General features: G+C 41.1%; 1 protein-coding gene across 3 annotated transcripts in view; it reads left to right on the top strand.

Moving 5' to 3' along the window:
- The first annotated feature begins 3654 nt into the window (after positions 1–3654).
- LOC131252508 (exocyst complex component EXO70A1-like) overlaps positions 3655–25765 on the top strand; it is an 84018-nt gene continuing 61907 nt past the window's right edge. The window contains exons 1-3 of one of the 3 annotated variants that reach the window (XM_058253101.1): positions 3655–3972; positions 14476–14571; positions 15386–15591. In XM_058253101.1, the coding sequence (XP_058109084.1) occupies positions 3814–3972; positions 14476–14571; positions 15386–15591 (461 nt within the window). In that variant the 5' untranslated portion in view covers positions 3655–3813. The remainder of the gene's footprint in view (positions 3973–14475; positions 14572–15385; positions 15592–25765) is intronic. The other 2 variants (XM_058253093.1, XM_058253085.1) reach the window with 2 other exon arrangements.

Below are 25765 nucleotides of genomic sequence, written 5' to 3' on the forward strand. Positions count from 1 at the left end.
ACCAAGTCCGGGATATGGTATCCGGCCCTGATCTTGTCCAGATCCCCTTCGGTTAAGACTGAGGGAATCGGACCCTTTTGCTAATCTCCAGCCTCCCCTCCCTCGGCCACTGACTCGGTAGCCTTTGCCGATCTCCGGGTGGAGGCCGACTCACTATCCCCCTCGGCCTCCTCATCCACTTCCTTCGTTTCCTCCCTAGGAGGATTGGGCCTGTCAGGGGCAGTCACCAGCGACGCTCCTCCGCAAGAAGGACATGTACAAACAGGGCACTCAACTAAGAATCCAGCCACCCTTTCGGAATGCTGGAAAGCCGCATTAGCACCTACAACCATCTCCGTCAGCAACAAAGGTGATTTCGAGACGTCCCAGAGACACCTCGCTTCACCTTCATCACCAGAAACTCCCTCCCGGGGACTGGAAGAACCTTGCATTGCTACTGAAATTGAAAATGAAAGGGAGGGAGAGAGTTAAAAACTCACGAGAAACAACGAGAATGACTGAGAAAGAGGAGAATGTGGAGGCAAAAATCGGAAACGAAGGGCAAAAATTGTGGAAAATGCTAGAACAGTGAAAACGAAAATCAAGAAGAGAAGAACGTGCGCGCGAAAATGGGAGAGGAGCGTCCCGCTCCCCCTTTTATAACCGCGCCACGTGGCTAGGACATTTAAGGAGGAGTCGAGTTAACGGCCGCTTCGACTCCCCCGCTCGACACGTGGCGCATTACGGATGACGCAAACGCCGCCCTCGCCACGTTTCCAACACTCATAAGAGGGAAAAGCGCTCTGACGACTGCCCGCTCGTGCAGCCTCGATTAACGAACCGTCGCGTGCTATTGACGACGTAAGACCCCTGCGAGCATTAAATGATCCATCATAAAGTCGATCCTAGCTCAAGCCAACTCAACGACTCTCTAATCCATAGCATCAACAAAGTTGATGCAAGGAGTAGGGGGCTTACTGTTGGGAAAAAATAGGACAAGTCCGGAGACCCGGCTATGGAATTGACCAACTCTACAGACACCGCCCGGGATTCCGAGGCAACAAGCCCGACCGAGGCAAGTATATCAAACGCCTGAAGGAGAGACTTAGCTCGGATTGTAAGAAATGAAACTCGACCGCGACTTACAGAGTCTAGAGCTATAAAGTAGTCTATGAGATGCATAAAGATTGACTCGGTCAAACGAGGCAACAAGATCCAAAGAAGCCGATTAAGACCTGAGGCTCAGAAGCCACCCAATCGACCATAAAACCGACCCACATTCAGGTTGGTTACAGAGTCGGTTATCGAATTAAGAGAGAGTATTGATTACGGATCGGTTCCATCTCATCCAACAGATGGCAAACAGCCCTACCCTTGTAGCCAACCGAAACTCACTCATCAATAGAGTCGGTTCGGCTCGATCCAAGCAAGGTAAAAACTGTGTAAATGAAAACGCCTTTCCGAAAATCTAGTTAAAAGATCCCCGATCCCGAAGATCTCAGGATCGGATGGAGTCTGAAAACGTATTGAAACTAAATCTCTGAGATATCAGGAGAAGAATCCTGGCACGATGGGATCCTCCCGTTCCTATAAATACAGGAGATCATTAAGGTGAAAGGTACGCAAAAACTCTCCCAGAAACCCTCTTATATGATCATATCCTTGACTTTAGTATCGGAGGGTCCCCGGTTCTTGTCAGGGTCTCCTTTGTCTCCTTCTTGTGTCAGGTGAAAGGACAGAGGAAGACTTACGAGTTTTTTGCATCAACAAACTTCGTCCAATCTGATATCTAACCGATCAAACAAGCTTAATTTTTGGTTACCGAGGAATCTACACCGGTTACTATAATTTTTACTGCTTAATTTGAATAATTGCATGCTACGTGTGCAATTTCCAAGTAATCTCTAAGTACCTGTGTATCGTACGTCGCACTGCCCGAGTATCAAAGTAAAAAACGCTTGAGAAGGGTCTACCGTCTTGTCATTCTGGATGACTTGTCTCAGTCAAGTCCACGCGAATCTGGCCAGCCGCGCAACCCAAACCAGAGACTATCATGCAGTATTCGCAGGACTCATAGCAGAGAGGAACGGCTTGCGGCATGGGAGCGCACACATGCGTAATTTGGGCCACACATCCGTTGGGGCCCAACCTCAACATGCCTTTTTAAAAACTAAAGAAGATCCGTTCCATACATCGTGTGGGCCATACGTAAATGTTTAAAATAGACATATCAAATTTCCGGCGAGCGTGTATTGCATGCGTCTGAACTCGTATTTCTTTTACCTGGGCTACGTTGGCACGTGTACTGTAATTGACCTTTTCAATAATCACAATCTTAGGCTAGATCATATACCGAGTGGCCTTGGCCGGTCCACTCATCAGGCTAGCTGTGTCCAGCCTGGTCCGGAATCCTCACGCAAGCTTGTGGGGCCCACCACGTTATAACGTAAAATCCACCCGTCCATCATGTTCCATCCTCGAATCTACACGTAGAAAAAAAAAATTCAACAAGATCCCAAGCTCAATTGGACCACATCGCAGGGAAAAAAGGGGATGGGATGCTAACCACAGCATTGCGTGTGGGGCCACTAGGGGGCGTATCTTTCTTCAAATACCTTAGTCTTCTTCAAATACCTTAGTCAGGTGTATGTCCCGAGTATGAAGTGAAAATAAAAAAGCCAGTAACATCGGACGCTGATTGCGTCCTACCCCCGCCCCTCTCTCTCCACGAATGGGCAGTTCCGTGGGAGAGCCCACTGTGATTTATCTGTTTATCTATGCCGTCCATCCTTTCTCTTGCATCATTTCAATTTACGAGCATAAAAATAAGGCAGATCCAACGCTCAAGTAGACCACACCACCGATTACTCTTACATTCAATGCAAGTGTGTTTAATGCAGCCAAGCTTATTATTTGGTGTGGCCCATTTAAGTGTTGGATCTGCTCATTTTTTTTCACATTTCTTAAAATGATATAAGAGAACGGTTGGACGGTGTAGATAAACAGATAAATCACAATGGGGCTGCCCATAGAACTGCCCGTTCGTGGCTAGAGACTGGCGGGCGTAGGACGCAATCCGTGTCATCAAGCATCAGGGGCCCGCACCATGTGAACATGGACATTTCAGGAGAAACTTTAAATTATTTTCCTCTGGTGTGGCTCATCAGATCTATTTTGGGATGATATTCAGTGGACGGAGTGGATTTACATATAGAACATGGTGGGCTACACAGAGCCTGGGTGTTTTTAGGCACCTGCGGGAAACAGGCAACGGTGTCGGAGACGATTCAGGAAATGAGGACTGTCCAAGGTCAACTTTCGAATTCCCCGTACTAGCATGGCCCACGTAACAAGCTTATTTACATAATCGGATCCGTATGTTTAGGTGGGGCCAGAACAGCCAGAGTACAGCATCACTAAGGACTGTTCATCCAATGGCTCTATCTGGATGTGAATTAAGTTCTAGATACACATAGATCGTCCAATCTTATCCGTCCGAAAAGTATCTACGAAACCAATGGCGATACAAGAAAGACTGCTATTGATGGGCTATAAATCATGAATCCTGTTAAATGAACGGTCCCGATTGGTACATCGTCCTGGCACGTATATTCTAGGAGAGGGAGTTCTACAATTTTCGATTCTCCCATCTATACCGTATGATTCTCCGCAAAAGAACTTTCTGAGTCCATTCCCGTCTTCTCTCTACCTTCCCAAGCTATATCTAATTCATGGCAGCAACTCCGCCTGGAAGTGGTTAGAGGAAAAAAAAAAAAAAAACACCAAAGAAGAGAAAGAAAGAAAAAGAAAAGAGAATAAGAGGCGAATACGAAAATGGGGGTTCCTATGGCGATGGAAACCCTAACGGAGCGAGCGGCCTTCATGAGGGAATCTCTGCAGAAGAGCCAGGCCATCACGGACAGCATCGTCACCATCCTCGGGTCCTTTGATCACCGTCTCTCCGCCCTCGATGCCGCCATGCGCCCCACTCAGGTAGGTCCTACCCACACTTCTCTTTTCTCTTGCTAGCTCCATCTTCTAGGGCTTGCATTTCTTTGACGTTCTCCGTCTCATGCCAGTGTTCTGGCGATCTGGACACGCGGTGAACCCTGCCGATGCGGGCAGTGGTCGTCGGATAGTCCCGATCTACGCATGATCTCAAATCTCAGACCTTTGAAAAAAGTGAATGGCTGAGATCGATGAATCAGATACTGTGAACGTAATGATTAGTGTCACACCAGTCACAACTTGGGAAATCACTTCTCGAGATGTTAATAAAGTTAAAAAAATTTAACTCTGTGTTCAAGCTATGCAAAATGTCCGTATATATTGCAGTGGGATGCTTACAATTGACAAACGATCTCAAAGTAAAACCTTTGAAAAAATGAACGGCTGGGATCGACAAATCGGATATTAGGATGTAATGATGGACACCACACTAGTAGCTCCTCGAGTTGTTATGAAGTTAGAAAAAAGAACTATTGTTCAAGACTATGCAAAATGTCTGCATATATTGCAATGGGATACTCATGATTGACACAAGATCTCAAATCTCAATCCTTTAGAATAAATTAGTGGTTGGGATTGCCAGATTGGATACTAGATGTAATGATTAGCATTACGCTAATCACTTATTGAGAAAGCGCTGCTTGAGTTGTTACATACTTAGGAAAAAGAAATCTTCGTTCAAGACTATGCAAAATGTCAGTATATATTGCAACGTGTTGCTCACGATTGACACACGATCTCAAATCTCAGATCTTTGAAAAAATAAATGGCTGGGATCGCCGAATTGGATACTATGGTTGTAATGCTTAGCATCACACCAATCATGCATTGAGAATTGCTTGTCAAGTTGTTAAAAGGTTAGAGAAAGAATCCTTAATTTAGGACTATGAAAAATGTTGGTATGTATTGCAATGGGTGCAACTTTCCAAATTTTTTTTAGAAGATAAGAGAAAATGAACAAATACAAAGAATAGTGTGTAGAGTCGGGCATCGAGTCAAGTCAAACTGAGTTAGGACTGAGCTGACTCGACCCTACTCGGTACCGAGTCTAGCATGCCTGACCCGATCCAAGTCGGGGTCTGGCCTAGACTAATTTGGACCGAGTCCAACCCGGTCACAGGTACCATATCGGGTCAAGTCAGCACCGAGTCGGGTCGGGTGCGGCAGGTATCCGTGGGCTGAAATCATAGCTCAGAACCTAGGTGCACCTGCTGGAATTGCAACCTCTCCGTCAGCTACATGGAATCTCAGATCTAAAACATCAAATCTGGGTTTTTTATTGTTATTTTTATTTTTATATGTATGAGTCGGGTTTTGGATTGAGCCGAGTTGAGTTACTGGGTGATCCAAACTTGACTCGGTTTGAGTTCGGATTGGATGAAGTCTACTTGGATCGGATCGACTCACCCACTCGGTTCAGGTTGAGTCGGTTCTGAACGAGTCGGACAAGTTGAGTCGTCATGTGCTCAACTCTAATAGTGTGGGATGTGAGTCCCCAATTCAAAGTGAATTTCTAAAAACTCCCTTGTTTGTGGGCATATCTATAATATCGTGAGCCTTTCCAAATACATGATTAAATGAAATATACCCTTTAAAAAACATGATTAAATGAAATGTTTTACTGGGTAGAGAGGTCACGGATTTCATCAAATGTGAAATGCGAATTTCCACAGTTCCAACTACCCTTTATTTTGTCGACCCAAACACATACTTGAAATCAAGAACCAATGCTTTCATATCCACCTCATTTGAATCACCTCAACTTGACATGTTTTCCAAATCAATCCATGTTTGTCACCCAATTATGAGAATGCCGAGTTTGAATTGACGAGGCATTGGCATCCAACTTCCAACATCCAACCATTGGACTCTCCAAACATCACTTTGATGGAAGATAAATAGGCACCGTCAGGGACCAAATTCCAATATACTCGCATGGGGTATGGGGTTTGGGCCAATGGCAAGCGTCATGGGGTGCTCCCCATAGACGAGAGTTTGATTCCCCTCCCCGGGATTACCCGATGCATGTTGTTTGTGGGCGATTGCGTGCATCCACACAGAATAGTCTCGCCTTAAAATGGGATGGGGACACCCTGACATCATCAAATAAAAAAAGAGAAGTGAAATTCCAATCTCTGCACATCTCAAAGATGGATATCCCACAATGCCTTGACTAAGGCACATCTCAAAGATGGATGTCTTCTTCTTCTTCTTCTTCTTTTTTCCTTTTCCTTTTTAATCACTACCTTTGTTGACACTTCAATGTGGTTGAATATCTAATTATTTCTTTCTTTCTTGATGCCCCATAAGGTCACATTAGGAGTCATCTTCCCAATTATTTGCTCTCTTTTCTTAAAAGGTCCACTACCCCAACCATCAAATACTTCATCTAAAGTGTATTGAGAGGTCCAACTCACACCAAAAAGGCATGCACGACACTGGTAAATGCCCCGCCAATTCTTCTGGTCTCTTTTATGTGGTGCATCTATTCTAGGTTCCACACTTTCTTTTAATCAATTTATCAATGGAAGGATTTTATTTGTGATTGTTGTCAAATTGGAAGCCTTGACCCTTAAGATACAGATATCCCAATTGATGCATACTCGAAACAGTCTTCACCTGTAAGTGAAAGCTTCGAAAAAGATTTGGAAGAAGAAGCTATTGATCCTTTTTAGATCTTGACATGAACACCTCCTCCGGTAACTTTTGCAACTCAATAAATGACTTGATCATCATGTGGAATGTGGGCTTTATATCTGTTAAAAGGAAGCATTCTATGGCATTTGACTCTCTCATTTGTGTGGTGGAATATTTGGAGAGGAAACAATTGGGCTTTCGAAAATAAATCTATGAGTAGCGAGTAGGTTGCTGAGAGAGTTACAGAAAAGATCATTGTGTGGACTCTTCTTTGGTAGGCTTTCAAAAGTGTTACACCATATTCATTGTGAAGGTGTTGGCTTGAAGTCATTCAAGATGGTAATACCATATAGAGATTCGTCAGATTTGGTCTCCACCACTTTGGATGTGGAAGCTCAAGAGGCAATCTTTCCCCCATTTTTACTGATAAGAACAGTTGGAGGCGGAGATATAATTCCTTTTGGTCACAAAGTCTGCATTATGTGCCTCAATAATGATGATTTTGTGGACCACCGATTTATTCACAATGTTGTCACGGAAAGGGTGTTGTCAGATTCTCTCCTTTTTCGGTGTGAGTTGTGCTATGCTTTTACTTAGTGGGAGAATTGATAGCTTTATGCAAAGGAGGTTCAACTATTAAAAAACAAGGGCTTTTGGTAGCATTGTTGTCTATTTGGAGTGGACTCTTTTAACAACAAGGTGAAATTCGGTGAGATTGGTTTATTATAACACCAAAAGCGAAGTTATATCTTGGGTGATCAGGCTTAATCTTTGTAAAAGTGGAGATATTTTGGGTATTAGGCTTTTTTGATGTAAGCTCGCTCCTAGGTGGGTTTTGGGATGTCTTCCTATATCCCTCTCCCTTGCCTCTTCTTTCTTCCTCTTTTAGTTTGGTTGTAGTAAAATTGCTGCTACCCTTAAAAAAAGTATGAATTATAAGAGATGGGTATGGTAGCACACGTAGAGCTTATGTTGGCCATGTCGGGACAACTGATTCCAAGTTCCCAACAAGGTGGAATGAGGGTTCTTAGGCAGGGCGAGGTGTCTTCAAATTCCCCTAGCCATTATTGAAGGCGATTAAACTAATATGATCAAATGGGCGAGTTTTGTTTAGGCCTATCCATGGCGCTTCTCTTGCTAGGTGGAGGAAATTAAAGAGATCCAGGGGAACATCTCAATCTCCTTCTCTTATGCATGTAAGGAGAAGAATATTGTAGCATGTGATCCTGCTAAAAAGGGTTATAGCCTTCAATTTCATATGATGAAAGATCCCTGTAATTTCTTTCATCTTTATGGATTCTGCTTAATATTAAAAAAGAAACAAAGTAAATGATAAGATCACATTTCACTAGGATTTCTCAAGAATTCAACATTCCATACCAACCACTATGAAGCTTATAACATGATCTCACCATACTTCCTTTTTTGGACACCACTCTTTAAAGATTTGGAAACATCAAGGCTAATCACTCCTTCCCCATCAAGATATTGTCTTCAAAACTCCTCAAAACCTAACTCCTTTATAGACCTTTTAAGAACATCACCCAACTTGTATTTTTCGGCTCAAGTCATTGCCCCTAGTATTTCTACCCAAATCTCAACCTAGATTTTTTAACACCATATATATATATATATATATATATATGAAGAGTTATTAGTCAATTTATTAACAACGTGCTGAAAATGTGAAAAGAATTATAACCCAAGTAAAAAGGAAAAATTACAGTCTTGTAAAGAATTTATATAAGAAGCCCATTCCACTATAAGGCTCTTGACTTTAAAGATGACCTCCTCCTCTCTGGCCAACTCATTCCTGAAGCATCTTCAGTTCCTTTACCCCTAAGTAGACCATAGAATAGCCATCAAGGCCAACCTCCAAAGATTTCGAGTTTTCCTCTTGAGCCAAGATTTGCCAAATAAGAAGCTCTTAGCTCCTTGATAGACTTTGGCATAGCCCATGAAATATAAAAACGATGAAGGATGGAACTCTAAATCTGACTTACATATGGACAATGGATGAAGGGATGATTGATTCGCGATGCTCTCTTGAGATTTCATAATTCAATAGTTGGTCTGAAGTCAGCTGAAACTACGGTTATTCCGCCAGAAATCTTGGAGTATGAGAGACAGTTAGCATCTTTCAGAGAGAGTTTCCCAGATTACTTCCATCATCTCTCGTCATGACCAAGAACAATTATCCTTGCGAGAACAATTGAAGACTTTCGCTAATAATAAGACGACTATCCAAAACCGCATTGCTCTTTTGAAGTAAGAGATTGACCAGTTGGAGAAGCAGGATTTGGAGGAAGATTTACACATCAAGAGAGTACAGGAAAAGATACAATCCAGCCTTCATTCTGTGGACGCCGAGCGGTCTGAACTGGCTAAGAACGAAGAGCTAATTGCTTCATTGGAGAAAAAGTTAGTTGGCATTCCAGATCCTACCAGAATCATTTCAAATGCCAAATCGGAACATGTAGCTGCTCAAGTTCATCTCCAGGAAAATTTGCAACAACACTTAGCAACATTAGGCATGGTAGGAGAGTTATGAGAGATGAAACTTTGTCGTATTTTCTTTTGTTATTACAAGTACTCTTCGAATTGCAAGTTATACAAGTATTTTGTGATGTTCTTGAAAACAATTCTCTTTTGCATTTTCTTTTTATACTTATGCATGTGTTTATGCGATATTCTGATTGATGAATTATACTTTTATTTAAGCATCTCTTATGACTGTTAGTAAGGGATTTCCTACATGACTCTCGTCCTAGTTGGCGGCACTAAGTTTCAGTTTAGTCAGATAATCACACACAGTTTATGCTCTTGAGTAGTGGAGCCACGCAGTTTTTTAGACTCTTGAGTAGTGGAGTCGGGTCTCACGTGATGGTCTCTGTAACTCTTAGGAGTTCACTGGACTTCTCACAGCTTGGTGAGTTCACAAACTGCGATCCATCAGAGGGGCCTAGTGAAGCTACCGGGGCCATGAACTCGGTTGAATTTACGCACAGGGTTGGCGTAGTAACTCTTTAGAGTTCACGGGGCGCATAAGGTGACCTTTGGGGTACCAAATCTAGGGCCGCCAGTCCATCGATGAGTAGGTTTAGGCCCTTCCCATGAATTGTTATTGAAATCAAGTTAGAGATCTGGGAGGTCTTACGCATGGTTGGCCTATCTATGGACATGGCCAAAGAGCTCACATTGCAGCCCGCGTTTTCTTCGCCTGCAAGGTTGAACCCATTCACGGGAGGGCAGTTTCGTCCGTTCCCCATGACGCTGTCGGAAAGATATACAGACGGCATGGGTGTTACGCGTGACTAGCCGTTGAGGACTTTGACCCTTTTAGGACTTTCAGTTACTGGCTTCGTCCGCAGCCCACATAAGTATACATATGATGGCCTTCACGGGCTTTTTAGGGCCACTGGCTTCTCACTGTTGCCCGAATGGCGAAAATGATAGGTCTTGTGCGTAACTGGCTGTTTTTAAGGCTTGGCGGCTTGGCTGGGCTGCCTTGTAAGATAATGGTAGGTATCCATCATGGTTGCGAGAATGATAGATATCTCTGATTGAGATTGATACATCACCACTTCTGCTAATATCTTCAACAATATCCATTGTGTTGTTCATAATATATCAGATTGGTGATGATACCAATTTCAGCAAAATTCTGTAAAGCTCGCTTGATGATGATAGTGATGGTCATTTTCTTCTCTCTCTCTCTCTCTCTCTCTATCTCTCTCTTTTAAAAAAACAATCGTTGACATGTAATCTTGGTGTGCTCGTAAATTTCTTCTTTATTCATTTATCGGACGAGTACATGGCCATGACCTTTTGTAACGTCCTGGATTTTCGCTGTTTTGGATTTCCAAAAATCCTTGAATTTTTTATTTTTTATTTTATATAATTAACTTATATTATCACTTACTGACCATTGATACTCAATGTTAGTTTATGCATGGGTAGTACCAGTAAAGAACTGCACAAATTCAATAAATCAACTGTAGAAAGCCGATGAACCCGCCCGATCACTAAGTACAAGCCATCTAAAAGTTGCAACTTTTAGGGTGGCTCTATAGTGCCAAACAATTGTCGTGTGCCCACATGTATTATTCCAATCACTCAGCCTAAGGGATTTTTAGAAAGACCAAACCGAGAAGTGCCTCGCCTTATCCTTCGTCCACATCATTCTGTCCCTTTCTTCTTTGATTGACACTTGATATTTAACACCATATTTATTACCACTTACTTTTCTCCATACCGTATTTAGTTCCTCATTGAACTGCCACCACCATTTGCTTAAAATGGCCCAATTTCAAGCTCTCTCTCTCTTTTGAGAGGTAGCTAAAATTTTTCTTACCAAGCATGCCAAAAAAATATGCAAAAGAAGGCAAAGAATAGAACAAACCATACAAAGACAAACAAAACAAACCTACCAAAAAAGAGGAGAGATCTTCAGATTTAATTCTTTTTCCATGAGAAGCCCAACTCATGGCACTAACTTTAATTTCCTTAATAGCCTTTTCTGGTTCTCCCCAAATGGTCCAAAAAAATTACCAAAATGATCAATCTCCACACAACTTTCCCCACCTTACCCACCACTCCATGCCAAGCCTACAACAAATTTGCAATAGAATCCGGCATCACCCAAGTTATATGGAAAGCATCCAGAAAATGCTTCCACACCTTTTAAGCGAACCCACAATGAATCGAGAGCTGATGATTGACTCCGCATTGCCCATCCACACCACACATGTTCGGAAGGATAGGGGACCTCCTTTGCAAATTATCGATAGTCAAACTCTCTCTCTCTCTCTCTCTCTCTCTCTCTCTCTCTCTTCTCAAGATTCAAGACTTTTTTTCCCACTAGCCACATGAAGTTGACACTCTTGGAGGGGCTCCATACGACCACAGGTGATAAGGAAAATAATAGGGTTGATGAGAACCACATATCAACTTGTCAAAAGGATCGAATGGAGAATCAGCCTAAACTATGAACTTCCCATACCACTGAATCTTCATCTCGAGGTAAAGGGACCACATCCTTTAATTGGCCCAATAAAGTGCACGTCTCTGATTCTCTTCCTCTGGCATATCCTTGAGATAAGGGGAAGCCCAAACGAACAGACCGCCACAAATCGAGTAACAACTTTGCATGTGAATGAGCCTATCTGAAGCAATGCGAGCCACACTAAGGAAATCTTCTTGAAGTGCCTGATCTCCGCACCAAACATTCGCGCAAAAGCGAATGTGTCTACCATCCCCCAAAGAGAAAGAAACCCCTCCATCGAAGTATAGTGAACTGAAGTAACCGCTTTCCACAAGCTAGATGCACGGTATAGAGAAGATATTTTCACTTCCCAACCCCCTCTCTTGCACTTTGCTTGCAATAACCTCCCTCTAAAGCCTTCCATCTTCAGTTCCAAATCTCCACAACCACTTGCCGAGCAGTCCCGGATTCATGTATTCCAACACCTTTATACTTGCTTCACCTTTAATGATCGGCTTACAAACGTATTCCCACCGTAAAAGATGAAACTTCTTTTTAACCTTTGCTCCTTCCTATAAAAAATCTCTCTTAAGCTTTTCCAACCTATCCAGAACTGCCTTCAGCCATTTGAAGAGCGACATAAAGAGCACTGGCATATTGGAAAAAAAAGCAGCTTTAATAAGAGTTAGGTAGCCACCCAAAGATAAGTATCATTGCTTCCGACTTAAGAGCTTCCTTTCAATCCTCTGTATAACCTTGTCGCACAAGTGTTTGGCCGATTTACCTATGCAAAGGGGTGAGCCTAAATATATTGAAGAGAAATGTTGAAGTTCTAACCGCAACATCTAATAATTGCTCTTCTCATATATAATCTTGAAGCCAACCAACTTACTATGTGAGATCATCATCATCTAAGCCTTATCCCGACTAATTAAGGTCAGCTACATGAATCCTTCTTCACCATTCCTCTCTACGAAGGGCCCTAACTTCAATTAGACCATAGGTCATCAAGTCTTCTCATACTACCTTGTGGTTTTATAGCCTTTAACTTGCATGCTCACTCCTAACCAGTGGTTCCTCGTCTCCTTTAAACATGACCAAACCACTTAAGTTTACTTCCCCTCATCTTACTTATTGGTGCTAAACCTAAGTTCCCTCGAATGCTTTCATTTCTAGTTCTATCCTTGTCTTGTCACTCGTCCATCTCAACATCCTCATTTTAGCTACACTCATCTCATTTCCATATTGTTCCTTAACTACCCCAACATTCTGTCCCGTAATGCATGACTGATCTTATAGCTATCCTATAAAATTTCCCTTTTAGTTTGAGTGGTACACGATGATAAGTGGTCATTTTGGGAAACTTCTTGGTCATCTATCTTAACTAATTCCTTGTTCCCACTTGTATTGTTACTAAAGTTGCACTCTTTGCATCCTTGGCTTTTGTCTGACTAATTTTAAATCTTTAGATTCTAAAACACCCCTCCATGAATCTAGCTTTATGTGTACTCCCTCTCACGTCTTGTCAATCAGAACTATGTCATCTACAACATACACCATGGGATCTCTTCCTACAAATGCCTTGCCAACGTGTTCATAACCAATATGAGAAGGTAAATGCCGACCCTTGGTGGAAGTCTATGGTAATTAGGAACTCACTTGTGTCTCCACTTGTGGTCCTCACGTTTGTTACTGTTCCCTCATACATATCCTTAGTCATGTCAATATATCCTCTTGAAACTCCTTTCTTTTCCAACACCCACAGGATTAACTTTATAGGGACCCTATCATAAGCTTTCTCTAATTCAATTACCATGTGGAGATCTTTCCTTCTCTCCCTATATTTCTCCATCAACTAAGTAGAAAATAGCTTTAGTGGTGGACCTCCATGGCATGGGACTAAGCTGATTTTCCGATGCATTCATCTCATGCCTTAGTCTTTGCTCAATCACTCTATTCCAAAGTTTCATAGTATGGCTCATGCGATGTAAGATATTCATCAAAAAAAGAAAAAGAAAAAAGACTTAACATGTAAGATAAACTTGCCAATCAAGGTTGCCTTAGTGGTAGACTCCCAGGAGTTTCCACACGAGTTCTGGGGTTCGAGTACCCATAGGTAGTGAAATCCCACTACGGCGTGAGTGTGGGGTGTGCGCCCATGGGTGTGTGTGGTGTGTGTGTGTGGGGTGTGTGTGTAAAAAAGAAGGCCCCTATTAAAAATCATCCTATCACCTAAAACAGGCTCCAAAAACTAATGTGGTTTCTACTTTCATAGCTTGGGCAGAGAAGATTGTGGAGCCTCTTGGTGTGATGTCATCATAGGCTTAGACCTACAATTTGGGTATTCTTTCCCTATTTATCTCTCTTATTCCTTCATTCTTCGTGTATATGTTTAGATTACCATGAGTGGATCTCTGTTTTTGTTTTTGTGTTGGGGGTTGTATTCTTTATCCGCTGTTGCGGCGTTTCAATAAATTATCGTTACCTCTCAAAAATAAAATAAAAATCTTCCTGCTTCTTTCTTTGCTCTGCACAACCTGTCTTTGAATTTGAAGATCGCATGGATTCAATCCTGGCTGTCCTGTTGGTGGGTTTTCTCCTTTTCTATGCTCATGATTGTTGCTGATATTTTTCTCTATTGTCTCTTTTGTGGGTCACCAATTGAACATTTTAAATTGTCTAGTCATTGACATTCTTTAACATGGCTCAAATGTGGGAGGTCACACAAAATTAATGGTCTAGTTCACTGGACTATTCTGCAGCCACATGTTTGATTATGTTGAATAGAAGTTAACTAGTATATGTTCCACGAGTGTGCTCGGTGTGTCCCCTTTTATTTAATTTTTTGGCACATTCTTTTCCTTCAGGTAAGAACTCATTCCATTCGGAAAGCGCATGAGAATATTGACAAGACATTGAAGGCAGCAGAGGTTATATTGGCCCAATTCGATGTCTCACGTCAGGTCTGTCACTTCCGTCTGATTTACATTGTTTCTCTTTTTATTTTTCCTTTTTCTCTTTCTTTTCAGTGTCAGTGTACTGAAGGAGCTTATGTGGTTAATCTTCGATGAATTTCTGTTATCTATAGTGAAATATGCATATTTCAACACTAATCCTGATTTGAAAGTGCACATTATCATTGCACTACATGCATGGGTGGATAACTTGTTCCAGTGTAGGGTAGGGGCAGTGGCATCTTTTGTTGTTCCTGTTGTTGGTTTTTTTTTTTTTTTTTAAAATAAAATTTTAATATAGTGTTACCATTAAAAAAAGTTGACTAATGACTTATAGAGTCCGAATAGACTCAAAGACCATGAAATGCATTTTAAGATGATTCTAATGTGTTGACACAAACAAGAATGCATTATAAACTGTAGAAGCATATTTAAAGAATAATAATAGAAGCACCTGTCAACAAATATATAAAAATTCTAATGGAGGTAAAAACATCACTAAAAGTGATAATTTTGTTTGCATTGTCGATGCCTACTCTCATACTCGGTCTTGTTTTCAATTATATATTTGAAATGCATGACAAGATTGGCCACAAGTTGAAAATCTAAGCAATGTTCTGCAAGGAAAGTTGCACATACTTCATGCTGTCTAGGGACTCCTATACATAATTTAGAAGAATAATATATATATATATATATATATATATATATATATATATTGTGTGTTGAACCTTAGTAATTGTTTGTGTCATGATACCCTATGTTCTGTTCTGTTTGCTCTCCATTGTTGGATGCTGGTGTATTGACTTTTTCAAGCATGCAGGCAGAGTCTAAAATACTGAAAGGGCCACATGATGACCTGGAAAGTTATCTAGAGGCAGTTGAACAATTGAGAAGCAATGTCCGTTTCTTCAGCTCCAACAAAAGCTTCAAGAGCAGTGATGCGGTGCTTAACCATGCCAATGGTTTGCTTGCTAAGGCCATCTTAAAGCTAGAAGAGGAGTTTAGACAGCGGTTATCATCTTACAGGTTTGATTTGGCACAAATATCTAATGCCATGATCCATTCGTTTATACATATAAGTTTCCACCAATAAGTCAGTTGCTTTATTTATCTCCTTGTGTTCTGTGAACAGTACATACTTTCATTCCTTGTTGTGTACTTGGCAATAGACCTTGGGTTTTCTCTTTGTCATCAGAAAGGGCAAGGAAAGAACCTTTATTGGGTGGATTTTCTGAAGTATCTTGTATAATATTTCATGATCACATTGTATAAATCAAACTTGTTATCTAAGAGTCATGAAACAAAGTTATTATTATTAGGAGCCCCCAAAGAGAGAATGTATATGTGAGAACCCCTGATAGAAACCTTGAGAGAAAAAAAAGTGAGTGATCCAGAGAGAAGCAGAGGGAAATCCAGAGTGTGAGAGGAAATCAGAGGGGTTGAGAGGGAGAAAGAGAGGATCTGGGAGAGAGAGCAGGAGTTTCTTCGAGCTAGGAATGGCGATTAGAAGGATCAAGAGCATAATCCAAATAGACTTCGCGATCAAGTGGTGCAACCCGATTATTGAATCAATGAGATATCGACACCGAATTGCAAAGAAGTGACAAGAATTACACTCACAAGAATATTCGAGTAGAGAGGGAGAGAACTTTATTGATATCAACTTCTTCTCTTACAATACTACAAGAAAAACTCACATTTAGAAAATATTGGAAGGACTAACTCCTACACCACCCTCCCCTTTTATAGACCCTAAGAGGTCGTTTGGATGCTTGTAAAATCCTTAAGTTGTAATCGGATTACAGGTGAAGTGTTTACAACCTGTTCTATTTAGCTTTAAGCTATAATCTGATTATAGGTAAACAATTGTCTGTGTTTGGAGAACCTTTAAATTGTTTATTGCTTGTAATTGTATATTCACACATGACAGAGCTTGGAGTGGTAAATCCTTTAAAAATCATCAAATGACATATAAAGTCGTCATTTATGATGAATCGTTGGAATAAGCCCAACTCAATAAAGCCTATAGCTCACCCTTATACCAAACTAATCATTTAGTGGGCCATAGAAGTGGGCCCACTCATTCGAATTCCCTTTTGTGATGAGAAACTACTGAATATAAACAATTAACTATTAATTCACATTTACATGTAGTGTATTGGCGACGTGTATAGTGTGCTCCACATGTACAATGGCTCCCACCCATGCTGGCCACGTGTACATGACCATACATGCATGATCAACCCACGTGTACAAGGGGCCATACATGATACAAAAAGACATGCATAGATAGATTACAAAGCAGGCCATACATGATATATGATTATGTCTACAACAAGACCATAGATGGATGGCCCCACATGTATAGTGGGCCAGATCGTGACCGTTAATTCCTTGAACATGGATGATACAAACAGAGAAGATTACGGTGGGCCCCACATGTACAGTGGGCGCTGTGTACAATGGGCCATAAATGCATGATGGTCTATATCATTGAACCTTGGCTCCAGCTGTTAGAAGAAAGGGAGGGTGGGAATGCCAAAGTTGCAATTCTCCCTACATCGAAAATTTAAAAAAAAAAAAGAAAAGATCCATTGCCTGTAATTTGTTTACTTGTAATCTGAAACATGCCCTTCTGCCATGTTTCAGATCACAACTAAAAGCCGTAATCCGATTATAGCCTGTAATCCTATCACTAGCAAATGCACCCATCCAAACGACCCATGTAATCCAATTACCCGTATTCCGATTACCAAAGGATTTTGCTGGCATCCAAACGACCCCTAAATGAGTCTTTATTTAAAATCACCCCAACTAAGAGATTGATTTCAAATCAATCATAAGTTATTTCAAACCAATCTAATTTACCTAAGATGGTAAAAGCCTAATCTTGCAAACAAAGAAAGTAATCCTAATTACATCTCTTAATAATCTTCAATTACATTAATCACATCACCTTCATATCTTCAATGACATCAATCACATCTTCAATAATATCTTTAAATCAACCCCTTTATCTCCTAAAAAGAGTAAATTACAATCCTTGATTTAGCCCCCAAAATCTGTAAATAAATAGTCCAAAAATCAGCATGTGTTGGGTTCTACAGTGGCATATGGGCCTTCGTCTTGCTGAGCCCTATAGTGGGCCTAGATGATCTATGGGCCCACATCATTCTTCTTGGGTTGGAAAGAACTTGACTCTGATGAATTGGACGCTTCATACGAGTAGTTGAGATTCGGATCTAATCTTTTCAGTTCGTCGCCCATGATCCATGTGCATTCAGAACAAGGCTTGTTCTTCCATTTCATTAAGTATTGCCTATATTAGCCTTGTTGAGTGTTAGCAATTTTCCTTTGCAACAGTTTAATTTCTTCCTTCGTTTTCTTTGGGTGTTGTTTATCCATATCGGTAATGGCTTTATCTTGCATGTCAAATGTCTTGTCATGGTACTCGAATAAATTTGCCACATTGAAAATTGATAAGATATCTAAATCTTCTGGCTACTCGATTTCATAGGCATTCTTACCCAACTTCCTCTTGCCTCGGTGTGGACCAATTTTCTTAGACTTGAGCTTATTATAAGTTCCCTTAGGAAAAGAGATAGACCATAAGTAAGTCACCTTCATCATATATCTTCTCACGTCGATGTTCATTTGCAGCTTCTTAGTACCTGGTGTTGCCATCTTCAATCTACTTCTTTATTTGAGCTTGCAAGTCTTAGACGTGCTTGGCAAATGCATCAACATTTTCACTCACTTGATCTTATACTGGTAATGGTACCAAGTCAAGTACATGATGTGGACTTCTCCCATTTACGATCTCAAATGGGGATTTTTTGGTAGTATGATTTACTAAATTGTTGTAGGCAAACTCGGCTTGAGATAGAGCCAAGTCCCACTGAGATATGTTGTCGCCTATTATACTCAAGAGGTTATGAAGGATTCTGTTGACTATCTTGGTATGGCCATCTGTTTGAGGATGATATGCGCTAGAAAATTGAAGCTTAGTCCACAATCACTTCCATAAAATGCTCCAGAAGTGGCACATGAACTTTGAATCACGGTATAAAGTCATTGTCTTTGGTACCCCATGAAGTCATACAATTTCTGTAAAAAAATATGTTGGCAATATGCGTAGCGTCCATTGTCCTTTTTCATGGAATGAAGTGGGCCATCTTTGAAAAACGGTCCACCATTATGAATATTGAATATCCATTTGAGACTTAGGAAGACCTAGAATGAAGTACATAGAAATATCCATGAAGGTGTGATTAGAACAGGAAGCGGTGTACAAAGGTCGGTATTTTGCACATGACCTTTGGAAACTTGGCATCGACAACATCATGTTACAAACTATTTAACATCACAACGCATAAGGGGCCAATAGTATTTTTCCTCTACCATGGTTAATGTTTTATCCCCTCCAAAGTGACCGCCTAGTCGTCCTTCGTGAAGCTTAGATAACATCTTCTTTTGCATCGATCCTTCTGAAATGCATGGGTGAGAACTCTTGAACATGTATCTATTGTGTGAGATGAATTCAGCCTTTGGATCTCAGCCATCCACACACTTGTCGAATACTTTGCCAAAAATGGGTTGTCTTTGTATTGTTCTTTTAATGCCTCGAATGCGACGACCTCCACGATGAGAGTTCCTAGTAGAACCACCCTTCTACTCAAAGCATCTGCCACTTTGTTTTGACTTCCAGCTTTGTGACACAAAAGGAAAGTATATTATTGTAGGAAAACCATCCACTTCGCATGACGAGCACTCGGCTTCTTTTGGGACTTGAGATATCTCAACGCCTCATGGTTTGTGTATAAAATGAACTCTCGATGAATTGGGTAATGTCTCTAATGTCATAGCGCCTGAATCACTGCATAGAACTCGAGATCATATGTGGAATAGTTCTTCTGTGCATCATTAAGCTTCTCGCTAAAGAAAGCGATCGACTTTCCTTTCTAACTCAGCATTGTGCCAATACTAACATTCGAAGCATCGGTTTCTACTTCAAAGACTTTAACAAAGTTCAGAAATGCAAGAATTGGAGCTTTTGTCATTTTCTTTTTTATGGCACTGAAGTTGGGATCCGCCTCTTTAATCCATTTGAACTAGCCTCCCGCATGCAATTGGTGATAGTTGTGATGATGGTGCTGAAATTATGGATATCTCTGGCAAAATGTTGCTAAGCCATGGAAAGAACGAACCTTCAAAAAGGTTCGTGGGATGGGCCACTACGCAGTGGCCTTGATTTTCTCCTGATCAACCTTGATCCCTTTTGCAGATACAATATACCCCAAAACACAATACTATCGATAAGGAAGGAGTAGTTTTTAAGTAAACAAATAGTGACCCCCTCGGTAGTACGTCAAATATTGGTCATAAATGATCAAGATGAACATATGAATCGGGACTAAAAACAAGAATATTATCAAAATAGGCAACTAAGAACTTTCCTATAAAGGGGCGGAGTACCTCTGTCATCAGTCTCATAAAAGTGTTCAACGCATTTGAAAAGCTGAATGGCATAACGAGCCACTTGCACAACCCGTCTCGAGTCTTAAATGTGGTCTTCCACTTGTCACCGCGCCGAATACATATTTGATGATATCTGCTCCTTAGGTCTCTTTGAAAAGACCTTTGATCCATGCAACATGTCCAACATATTGTCCAAGCGAGGAATATGAAATCGGTACCTGATAGTAATCTGGTTGATCGCATGATTGTCCATGCTCATCTTCCAAGATCCATCTTTCTTAGGGGTTATAATGCAGGAACAATACATGCTGACATGCTTTCCCTAATTAAACCCTTCTGTAGCAAGATTTGGATGGGATCAGTTAGACATTAGTCTCTTGGCGATGCATTGCTACCCTCAACTAGAAATCGCTCTAGTCCCAATATCTAAACTTCCCAACCCTTTTTTGTCTCTAAATTCTTGGAGTGGGACAAATACATGCTATTAAGAGCTTTTCGCCAAGTAAGGGTGGTCAAGGAGGTGGTCCTTCCCAGGGTGAAGGCTCCTCTATTAAGCTCGACTCTTCCTTTATCTATATGGAGACTGGTTGAGGCTGTGACAACCATCTCTCTCCTCAACCAGTCTGGGTTCAACTTTTGCAAGCTCTTTGCCTAGATGGCCAAGTACGAACTGGGCACTGTCTCTAAAGGTTTAAGGATGGTCTCACGGGAAGGTTTTGTCCAGGAGATGGGCTTGTAACCGGTGGCTCCCCTTCCCTCTTCTTAAGAGGGTTGTTTGGTCTTCGACTGGCTATCGAAAGAAGCAGTCATTAGGAACTCCTTGGAATCTTCCCTAGCTTAAATGAACGCTAAAATGAAGCAAGGCGTGACTAGTCTTCGGGTCCGAAACTTGAGCTCTGGCTTGGAATTGATTGTCGAATGGTTAAAGGTTGACGACGCTGTCATTGCTTTCTTTTGGAGCATTGCGGTCATTTTCTTGCAAGGAGCCCCCCAGACCCCCGTTAAAACTTGGTTGGAGGTCTGCTGGAACCTCAAAGATGGTGAGTACGACCTTAAGCCTTTGAGCGAGAATGAACTCCTCTCTTAAGTAGGATGAGAACCTTAATAGTATCATCATGGCAAGGGCCCTGTTAAGGGATGTGCCGTTGATCTCCCTCCACAGATGGGCTGACCACTCCATCTTCATTCTTCGGTTTTGAGGATTATTGGTTTCGGTTTGGCAGTATGCTTGTCGAGCTCTGGAGTCGAGATTGGATTCTGACCATTGATTCGTGCATTGGTGAAGTTCTGATGATTGATCAGGCAACAAAGAGTAGGTGGGAGTTACGTGTAGTCCGCCACCTCATTCTAAAAAAAGATTCTCAAGGCTCGTCCATGATTCTTATCTTAGTGGGGGAGGATTGAATTGAGTTCAAGGTGTGGAAAGAGGGGGACAAGGGGAGCTTCAGACCTAATCACTTTGCCGATAGGTTGAAAGGCATTGCTTCTTTCGCTCCAGGCAGCACAGTGGTTGCTGGAGAAGATGGAGCACCGTTGCGTCTGAAAAGGAAATGGACATCAAAAGGAGAATGTGGGAGAAGCGAGAGGTATCGTATCTACTCTCTCTCTCTCTCTCTCTCTCCTGTAATCATTTATTTTAAGAGTTTAGGTCATAAAACCTAGTTACGATAGGATAAGAGGCCATACGAAATTAGATATATGACTAATCCTAATTATATACTAAAGACTAATCCTCTATAAGATACATTGCACGTGTATGGGAATGTGTACCCCCACTAACACTCCCCCCTCAAGTTGGCACATGGATGTCATTCATGCCAAGCTTGATACTGATGTCTTGAAGCGGGATGTTAATGTGGCTTTGGTGAAAATATCTGCTAATTGATCTTCTGAGCGAACAAAAGGTGTATATAGCAGCTTGGTAGCCAATTTTTCTTAAATGAAGTGACAATTGACTTCAATTGGGAGATCCCCCTGATCTGGTTCAATCATTGAATAGTGGTGGTGCTTGGGAAGAGCACGAGTTTTCTTCCATCGAGAGTAGACCTCGAGTTCTTTGGTCGAGGTGGGGCTTGGTTCATCTTCAATCCAAGACCGATCTATGATAAGAAGAGGAAAAGGTGCAAGCTACGTACTGTGTTGTGAATTGAAATAAGGCATATTTTCAAAGAATGAAACATCCTTAGAAATGTATGTGAGTTGCAGGACAATAATATTTGTATCCTATTTGAGAGTTTCAGTATCCTAAGAACACACATCTTATTGACTGTAGTCCGAACTAGGTGCGAGATGGTCCAAGAATGTGGACAAAGTAGATGCACCTAAACACTTTTGGTGGTAGTGTGAATAGAGACGCATGAGGTTGCAAAACCTGTAATGGGTATCCACCCTTGAGGACATTGGTCGGAGTGCGATTGATTATATATGCTACAAGAAGAATGATTTCATCCCAATATGTTTTAGGTATCGACACACTTATCAATAATGACTGGGTGACCTCTAATGAGTGCCGGTTTTTACATTCAGTCACTCCATTCTGTTGTGCCTTACACAAGGTTTGAAATTTCATGCCATGATCTACAAAATATTTTTGTAAATTATGTTGTAAATATTCGTTGGGCATTATTAGATCGAAATGTTTTAATTTTAGTATTATATTGGATATAAGTCATTTGATGAAACATTTTTATAATTAGTGGACTTCATCATAACTCTTTAAGAGATAAATCCATGTATATCGTGAGAAGTCATCAATAAATGATAAAAAAATATTTGAAGCCATATATAAAGACTATTGGAGTAGGTCGTGAGACATCTGAGTGAACAAGTTGAAATGGCTGAAGTGTCTTTGTATTACTCAAGGAAATAAAAGGCAATGATTGCAAAGTAGTAAATGACCTAGATGGGAGTGCCAAAGGGTCACTTGATATTTACTCTTAATGACAGAAGTAGAAACATGACCGAAACTTGATTGTTTTCGGTTGAGAAGGTAAAGCCCCCGATCTTCACGACTATTACCAATCGTCTTCTTTGTTGACAAATACTGAATAACACAATGAGATGGATAATTCAATTGTTTGATTAAGGAGCCTACAGAAAGAAGATTATAAGGAAACAATGGAACATGGACTACAAAAGAAATGCACAGAGAATCAGAAGGGCGGGAGGTTCCCTTTCCAAGAGATTTAGAGAGGGAACCATCAACCAATCTAATGTTACTGAAGATGGAGAGTAGGAAATATATCTATCGGTTGTACTTGTCATGTGATCAGAAGCCTGTGCACGATATCTGAAAGACATGGTTAGCTATTGCAGAAGTACGTGACTTCCCTATCTAGTTAGCAATGGAGATGGAGGCTTGGAGAGCTGCCACTTGTTGTTGTAGCTTATCAATGGTTGTCCCTTGGGTCTTGATCACTATGAGTGGAAGGTACACCAGTTATGCGTACATTAGTAAAAGACTTTGTTTTGGTGTCCTTTGGTCGAAGATGGGGGTGGAGAACTCAACAATATTCCTTTATATTTCGTCTTTTTCCATAGTGTGTGCATATGAGCTTATCCTTGTCTTAGGTTTCCTTGTCCCTTTTGCTTTTTAGAGTCTGTAATCATGGCTGACAATTATGGAAGGATGGCATGGGGAGCATTCTGTTGCTGGGCCTCTGCGCATATGTAGTTATATACAGATTCTAGGGTAGGAAGAGATTCCCTTCCAAGAATCTGTATACGTTGAGGTTCGAAATCTGAATGAAGGCCAACAAGAAACTTAAAGATTCACAGTTGTTGTATTTTGTTTTTTCAAATCTTTTATATTTAGAATAGCCGTCTGACAGTTATGCAATTCCTCCCATTTTTGGTTCAAGTTAGCAAAAGATTCTTCTACAATTCCATCTCCCTGTTCGAGATTCTTAATCTCTGTGTGGAGTTGATAAAGGTGGGCCAAGTCTTCATGATGGGAGTACATTTTTGCTACTTTATTCCATGTATCTTTGGTAGTTTTCAAGAGATAAAGACCACGACTAATATTGGGTTGCATTGAATTTAGCAACCAAGACATCATAAGCTAGTTTTCACTCTCACATTCATCATAAGTGGGTATCATTCTGATTCAACTGTTTTTTGGATCCTATAATATATCCCATTCCTTTTCATGCTTCGATATACATTTGGGCTGTTTGGGAGTTGGGATCACTCCAAATAGTGTCATCTAGTTTTACTGTAGTAATGGTAAGTCTAGGGCTATCCATATGTCTAGATGGAATTTGGGTGTTTATTCTCCCGTTTAACCAAAAAAAAAAAAAAAAGAAGAAAAAAGAAACAAGAAAAGAAGAAAAAGAAAGCAAAAAAGAAGAAGAAGGAAAAATAGGGATAATAATTAGCTAGAATAACCTCTTGGTGTCTGATGAAAGTCCAGAAAGTAGAATCAGTGTGAGGATAAATGGTCTGGAGGTTTGAAGATGGTCCAGGCTTCTAATCAGACCTCAATAGGTGGGCCACGTTGCACTTCATGCAATAATTGGGGTGCCTGGACTCAAAACCGGGCCTAAAAAGGAGTTTAGAACAGAAAACCTGTGGTCCAGGTGGGTAATGAATGTAGATCAAGGGTCAGAGAGGACTTTCGGCGACATGAGGGGTTTTTGGTGACGTTCGACATGTTTGGAGGGGTTTCCAGTGATGTTCGATGTGTCTAGAGGGGTTTTCAGACACTTTAAAACTTTAGAGTGGTTCTTGATGACGCTGGAGGGTTGACGATTGAGATTTGGTGCCAGAAATCATATCTAAGCTGATTTCTGTTGATTTCTGGCAAGTTGAGGAGAGGTTGGGGTGGATTCTAATGAGATTTAAAGGCTTTGGACTTTTATAGTTTCGGCGTTGGAATTCATATCTCTATGGATTTCTGGTAGGGTTTGGTGATATGGGGCTGTTCTTTTTGCAAATTTGGTGTCGCATGAAGCTTCTCTAGTGAGTGTTGCTTCCAGTGAGAACTGTCGGTGGAGGAATCCCTTCTGATTTAGAAAATGGACTACTATAACATCATATGTAATATGGTGATGGAAGTTTTTATCTCACTTTCACCATTTACAGAGAGAGGAAGGGAGTCTTGATTGACTTTGAAACCAAAGTCTTATTGCAGGGAAGGAAAGAAAGAAGAAAAAGAAGAAGTGGGATTGGAAAAAAAAAAAAACTGGACTAGAGATGCTCTAATACCATGAAAAGGAAAGAGATCAGAAGGAGAATGTGGGAGAAGGGAGATGTATTAGTATTTGCCCTCTCTCCCTCAATCACATTTATAAGACTTTAGGTGATAAAACCTAGTTACAATAGGATACTTAAGAAGATTGAAGACCATACGAAATTAGATATAGGACTAATTCTAATTAGATACTAAGACTAATCCTCTACAAGATACATTGCAGGTGTATGGGAATGTGTACACTCACCCACTAACACATGCTTCGTTGGTGCAACAGTGCATCCATTGATCATCCTTGGTGGCTGTGTGTCTCCCCAGCCCCTACTTTTCTTGCCGTGCTTCTCTTCCGGTCAATGCCTGCTCTCCTGCTGGCCCCACCTTAGTCCCTAAAGTGAATGGCTTGGATAGAGGCTGCTCTCCGACCCTAATAGCCCATCCATGTGTCATCACCTTGGGTGTCAACCCTCGTTAGGTCACAGGTGACCCTCATCAGCTGCCAAGTGGCCCTGCCATCCCCTCTCAAGCTGCGAA

The sequence above is a fragment of the Magnolia sinica genome, chromosome 1 (assembly GCF_029962835.1).
Source record: "Magnolia sinica isolate HGM2019 chromosome 1, MsV1, whole genome shotgun sequence".
Lineage (NCBI taxonomy): Eukaryota > Viridiplantae > Streptophyta > Magnoliopsida > Magnoliales > Magnoliaceae > Magnolia > Magnolia sinica.